Genomic DNA, 6,994 nt, shown 5'->3' with positions numbered 1-6,994 from the left:
TCTCTTCCATCCCTTATCCAGGGAGAGCTGAGACTGGGATTAAGTTAACCACATGACCCAAGAATGTTAGGCAGGGAGAGACTGAAACAAATTCATCCACCTCCTTCCCAGAGGGACAACCGAGGTCCAGAGAAGCGTTTCAGTGAAGCTTATGTATGCGCGCCTGCGCTGTCTTCATCATCCAAGGCTCTCCAGGAGTAATGGAGGAGACCGTGCACCTGGGAATTGATGAGAATTTCTGGGCTGGGTGTAAGTGTGAGGCACTTACCTTGTGCTAAGACGTAAACGGAAGGTAGATATCCTGGATCATAATCCGTTCTTACTAGATGTGCACTCTTGGGCAAGTGGCTTAACTTTTCAGTGGCTCAGCAAAGATTGAGGGTGGTTCCATCCCTATCTCATGAGGCTGTTGGGATTACCTGTTAAAACACCTTCAAAGCAGCGTTTAAAGCTTGTGGTCACTCACCATTACTGATTACAACTAAAAAATTTAGGCTTTTTTGAGCTCTCCTGACAGTCTATGGCATTCTTCCTTTTTTTTGAAGTCTTCTAAATAAAAGTTGACACATTTTCAAAGAACTCAAATGGTTTTACTTCGATTAAGTTTGGGCAAGTAGGTTAGGCATGCACGTAACACACAAGCCACCACACTGACCGGGGTAGGTGGACAGAGCCCACATTGGAAGGGTCTGGCAATGGAAGCGACTCAGGGACGAGCAGAGGCTCAGAAACAGCGTTCCATCGTGGGGAAGGCAGGACCCGATGCCGGAGGTTGGTCACTGCAGGTATAGGTGAGACTGTCTTCCCCACCCGAGCCTCTCACTCCTGGGAGGTCCAGGTGGGCTGGAGCGTGACCGAAAGGCACGCACAACTGGAACTGGCCTCAAGTCTGGGCTGTTTCACAGTAATCCTGAATGGGACTTCTTTTCTAAGTCACTTGTTTGGTTTGTTGTCCTCCTCCTCCTCCCGGGCCCAGGCTATGTCCCCAACTTCTCCCAGAGCTGGCTAGACGGCGCCCCTCACGTCGTCCCTTTGTCTGGCGGCCACTCGGTTCTCCTTTGTTGTCCACCGTCCCTCCTGGAGAGAGGTGCCGTGGCCGCTGACCCTCGGGAATACCGGAATAAGGGGACGAAGACCAGCACACCGCCCTCCCCCCCCTTCCCCTCCCCGCCGGGCATCGCCACTCACGAGCAGCCCCGCCACTCACGAGTAGCCCCGCCACCCCCAAGCCCCTCGGCCCGGGCCTGGCATGGGGCGGAACGTGGCGCGGCCGGCGCGCTCTGATTGGCTGCCGCTGTCGGGGCGCCGCGCCCCGATTGGGCCGCAAGGCTGTCTGGCGCGAGGGCGCGCGAGGTGGGGAGGGGGCGGCTGGAAGCTGCTGGAAGTCAGGGGGCGGGGCGGGCGCGCGGGCGGTCTGGGGCGCTAGAGTGGGGACGCGGGGCTCCGGCGCGGGGGGCAGGGCCCGGCCGGTCACCGCCCCCGGCCCCTCCCCGACCCCGCCCCGTGCCGCCCCGACCGCGGGCGGCCAAGGGGCTGGCGCGCCGGGTGCATCCCCATCCTCGGCGGCGCCGGGCAGAGCGCGCGGGCGGCCTGAGCGTGGCGGGCGGAGCGCCAGGCCAGCCATGGCCACGACCAGCACCACGGGCTCCACCCTCCTGCAGCCCCTCAGCAACGCCGTGCAGCTGCCCATCGACCAGGTACCTGAGGCGGCCCTGCTGGCATCTTGCCCTTGCCGCCCCCTCCGGGGCCGTGTGGCATCCGCGCGGGAGCCGGGACCTGCGGTGCGGGCTGGGGCGGGGGCCGCTCCCCGAAGGGAGGGGGCGCGACCCGCCTGTTATTGTCCGCCCGCTGCCTGGCACCGGCCGCCCCTTCCCGGCGTGCCCACCCAGGCCCCACCCCGCCTGTACCCGTGCCGCCCGGGGTGGGGGGTTCGGGGCACCGACGTGCGCGTGTGCATGCTTGGCCTTGCTCCCTGCCATGGCAGCGCCCGGACCCAGGGCGTGCGTGCAGCGAGCCGGCGGAGATCGCAGTCCCGAAGCCACTTCAGTGCGTGTGGGCACCGGTGTAGACAGCGTAGAAAGGCTATGCTTCGGGAAAACCCGGGTGTTTGTGCCCTGCGCGCGTGGCACCCGCTGCCCCACGGGGAGGCTGGGTGGATGTGCCCAGGTGGAGAGTGCGCTAGACAAGGCGCGCGCGCGCGCGCTCCCGTATCTGTGTAGGTGAGATCAGCTTAGGGGTCAGCCATCTGCGCTTTGGGACAGTTTGCGTTGAAGTGTGGCTTAATTTAAGAGACAGGCAACAGTTGGGGAGGAAGGCAGAGGTTATGCAGAAAAGTCAAAGTGAGTTAATAATCCAAAGATTTCTAGGTAAACGTTGCAAACTTGGAACTAGAAGAAGCCACCCCACCGCTTTTCTCCCACCCCTCGAAAAAGCCTTTGACACTGTCTAGGGCAGGGTGGCATTTAAATGAGGCCAACTGAATTTGTATGACAGATCTGAGGATTATTGTGAAATAAACAGTATTGGGATAAGGATAGCTGGGCCATGATCACTCAGAAAAGAAAGTTTGGAAGTATTTTGCCAGAGTGACAATTGAGGGAAGTTGCTGATGGGGATAGATAATTAATAATTACTCTAGCCTCTAGGTTCTCGGTCCTCTTGAATGAGTAGCTGTCATTGATGTCACGGAGGGAATTTCACTTAAAATACAGGATTCTTCTGCATCCGGACTTGGTTTCATAACAGCAAGATGGGAACAGCTCCTGTGCCTAACATTTTGGCACTAACAACTTTGTGCTCCACTGTTTTAAAATTTTTATAGAGGCTGTGTCCAACGAGTGTAAAAACGTGTTAGCTGATGGTTCATATCTGAATTCTTATATATTTCAGCCGTAACTTTTGGTTCACGGTCAAGTGTATCAGGCTAATTGATCAAAGTGCCAGGGGTGAAATGAATTGTATACTATATGGAAGTAGTTGCCTCTGTTTATTAATACGCTGATCAGAATTTAGGGTTTTCCTGAGGAGAAGCCTCACGTCTCTGAACTGAAGAGCAGGGTATGACCTTTGAGTGTATTATGTATTACACCCTGGCTTAAGTAGGTTGCTGCTAGTGTATCAGCAAATGCAGGGCAGATACCAGTTTAAAATTTTTTTGCTGATGAGAGGCAAGGTTTATTTTAGGGAGAAAGGTATATTCATATTCTCTTTGTCTCCTCTCTCTCACCCCCCTCCTACCATGATGAATTTTTTTTTACTAATGCTAATACCTTTACATTTATATGAAGTTTATCTTTTCAAGGTGATTTAATATTAATGAGCTCCTTTAAACATCTCAGCAACCCAGAGCAAGTTCTTTTCAGTTCTTAAAATAAGCAGGGTAATCCAGGGAAGGTGGCAGGGACTAAGAATTTTGACTTTCCTTCTTTATTATCTACGGTCTTGATTTGGCACTTTGGACAGGCTTCAGGCTTCATTCTCTTGGGACTACTTTGAACTTGTAGAGCCATGTGTATAGGATTTTGAAATATATATATATATATATATTAGTATTATTTTTTATTAATTTCAGGTGTACAGTGGTTAGATAGTCATATACTTTATAGAGTAATTCCTTGGCATTTCAAGCACCCACCTGGCAGCATACATAGTTATACAACATTGTTAACTATATTCTCTATGCTATACTTTATATCCCCGTGACTGTTTTGTAACTACCAAGCTGTACTTCTCAGTCCCTTCACCTTTCTCACCTGACCCCTAACTCCTTCCTTCTGGCAGCCATCAGTCTCTTCTCTGTATCTATGAATCTCTTTCTATTTTATCTGTTCATTTATTTATTTATTTTTTAGATTTTATTTATTCATTTTAGAGAGAGGGGACAGAGAGAGAGAGAAAAAGAGACAGAGAGAGAGAAGGGGTGGAGAAGTGGAAAGCATCAACTCCCATATGTGCCTTGACCAGGCAAGCCTAGGGTTTTGAACTGGCGACCTCAGTGTTTCAGGTCGACACTTTTAAACCCACTGCGCCACCACAGGTCAGGCTCTGTTCATTTATTTTTATTTTTTATTTCACATATAAGTGAAATCATATAGTATTTATCTTTCTTTGCCTGACATAATACCCTCTAGGTCCATCCATGCTGTTGCAAATGGTAAGATTTGATTATTTTTTACGGCCAAGTAATATTCCATTACATATACAGTGTGTCTGTAAAGTCATGGTGCACTTTTGACCGGTCACAGGAAAGCAACAAAAGACAATAGAAATGTGAAAAATGCACCAAATAAAAGGAAAACTCTCCCAGTTTCATACCTATTCAGTGCAGTTCAATGTGGGCTCACGCACAGATTTTTTAGGGCTCCTTAGGTAGCTATCCTGTATAGCCTCTACAGACTCGTCACTGACTGATGGCCTACCAGAACAGGGTTTCTCCACCAAACTGCTGGTTTCCTTCAACTGCTTATCCCACCGAGTAATGTTATTCCTATGTGGTGGCGCTTCGTTATAAACATGCCGATATTCACGTTGCACTTTGGTCACGGATTCGAATTTAGCGAGCCACAGAACACACTGAGCTTTCCTCTGTACCGTCCACATCTCGACTGGCATGGCCATGGGCTGCTCCACTGTATACACGGTGTTATGTCATCATCTGCGCATGCACACATGCTGCCACATCATCCTACAGAAACTGGGAGGGTTTTCCTTTTATTTGGTGCAGATTTCACATTTCTATCGCCTTTTGTTGCTTTCCTGTGACGGTCAAAAGTGCACCATGACGTTATAGACACACTGTATATGTACTACTGCTTTTTTTATCCACTTGTCTATTGATGGGCTTGGCTGTTATAAATAATGCTGCAGTGATCATAGGGGTACATATATCCTTTTGAATTAGTGTATTGGGTTTCTTTGGATATATACCTATAAGTGAAATCACTAGGTCATAAGGCAAGCCCATTTTAAACGTTTTGAGGAACCTCCACATTGTTTTCCATAGTGGCTACACCAATCTGCATTCCTACCAACAGTGCATGGGGTTCCCCAGAGGCACATTAAGGTGGGTTGAGGCCCCAGATGCAGAGGAAAATATTGGGCCCCTTAAAAAAAAGAGAGAAATAGGGAAAATAAAAATACATATTAATCATATTTTTAAATAAAAAAAATATTATGTACTATTAATGTTAAAATTACACATATGAAACCAAACTTGGTGTCATTAGAAAAATGTATAAAGTTGGGGTTTTGTGGGGCCCTTCAGAAGTTGGGGCTCAGGGAACGCACCTGCTGTTAAATCCACCTCTGTGATTCCCTTTTCTTCACATCCTGACTTGTTTATTGATTTTATGGATGGTAGCCATTCTGACAGGTGTGAAATGATATTTCATTGTTGTTTTAATTTGCTTTTCTATCATGATTAGTGATATTAAGCATCTTTTCATATATCTATTGGCCATCTGTATGTCCTCTTGGAGAAGTGTCTATTGAGGTCCTCTGCTAATTTTTAAATTGGATTGTTTGTTTTTTTAAGCAAGCCTTAATAATGAATTAATATCAACAAAAGCCTTAACTTTTTTGTCCTAACTTTTTATATAGTGATAATAAATTGTTTCTTTGAAGCACTAAAGAGTTAACTTTTTTGTTGATAAAGTTCTTGGAATTACTAAAAACTCATTGTAAAATTGGATGAATAAAGTCATTTAGCTACTATTTTAAACTAGAGCAATCTAGAAAATAATTTTTGTAATATGTAAATGAGTCCTAGTTAGAGAAAGCATAAGAATTGGTTGCTATCAAATAGTGTGATTTAATAGGAAAAAGACAAGTCAGGAAATGCAAAGTGTAAAAATATAACTTGTTAGTATGTTCATTTGTTATGTGCTAATTAACAGTGTTTTGAAAATTTAGGAGATTATAGAACTAGTTGTTCGATCTCAGAAAGAAAAGGACTCAGGGCCAGAAAAATTGTTTAACTATTTTACTAGAGTGCAGAATTTAGGAAATGATAGAAATTATTAGTATGTATGGGATACTATAAGAATATACATTGCAGGTGAGGTAGGAGAGAAAGGAGGAAATAAATGTTTTACAATAAGACCAGGCAAGGAGAAGAAGCAAAATATCTTGCCTTAGACCCCTGGGTGTTTAATCTTTCCTGGAATTCCAGTGTGACTTGGAGATGACCATAGTACTTGTTCAGTAGGCCTTATGTTTAAATACAAATACAAAATCTAGTTATCAAGTGAGGTTCTATGATGTTTTAAGATAGGAAATATCTAGCATCTGATGTTTCCCCTCTTGGGGCCTTGCATTCTAGGTGACTATTTCTAGGGCAGTAGTCAGTAAAGGGATAAATGGAGGTGGGTTTAAGGAGGATTTGAGCTCAAGGAGAGCTGTGCCAAGGACAAGGGGCAAAAGTGCAGTGTGGAGGAGGGTCAGACACACCGAACGTCACCGTGTTCTTCATTAATTGCTGATGTGGTGAATTTTCAGAAGATCCCAAAGTGAGGAGGAATACTAAACATGAGAGAATAACTGAGTGTCCCAGATCAACCTGTGTGTAGTTTTGTTTTTTTAAAATAACTGCAACATATTTGTTCTATCATATTTGATTTACCTAAGTCTCTGAGTTACCAGACTGAGGTTGCTCTCTAGCCCTCTTCCCCTTCCCTCTTTCCTCTGTACCTCTTTCCTCTGTCCCTCCTTCCTTCCCTGGGGGAGGGGGAAACCAGGGGTTTTGAAAGATGTGATTTATTAGCTCTTCTCCTGTTGCAAAACCAGCAATGCAGAAATCCCAGATGAGGACCATGCGGGAGATGCCATGTTTTCTTTAGAGAGGAAGATGCTCTTGAAGCATCTGCAAACTGGCATCCAGATGTGCATGAGGAATGACCTTTTTTTTTTTAATTGAGGTATGACAATGTAACATTATATTAGTTTCAGGTATACGCCATAATGATGTGTTATTTGTATATATTGTGAAATGATAACC

At 46.3% G+C, this 6,994-nt stretch overlaps 1 protein-coding gene across 3 annotated transcripts in view; it reads left to right on the top strand.

Annotated features, from left to right (window-relative positions):
• Positions 1–1,406: 1,406 nt before the first annotated feature.
• MBOAT2 (membrane bound O-acyltransferase domain containing 2) overlaps positions 1,407–6,994 on the top strand; it is a 92,007-nt gene continuing 86,419 nt past the window's right edge. For all 3 annotated transcript variants that reach the window (XM_066385920.1, XM_066385919.1, XM_066385921.1), the window contains exon 1: positions 1,407–1,697. In XM_066385920.1, coding sequence (XP_066242017.1) covers positions 1,623–1,697 — 75 coding nt within the window. In that variant the 5' untranslated portion in view covers positions 1,407–1,622. The remainder of the gene's footprint in view (positions 1,698–6,994) is intronic.

Source organism: Saccopteryx leptura, chromosome 5 (genome assembly GCF_036850995.1).
Source record: "Saccopteryx leptura isolate mSacLep1 chromosome 5, mSacLep1_pri_phased_curated, whole genome shotgun sequence".
Classification (NCBI taxonomy): Eukaryota; Metazoa; Chordata; class Mammalia; order Chiroptera; family Emballonuridae; genus Saccopteryx; species Saccopteryx leptura.
Note: the sequence above shows the minus strand (reverse complement) of the source record. Positions and strands in the feature narration are given on the sequence as shown.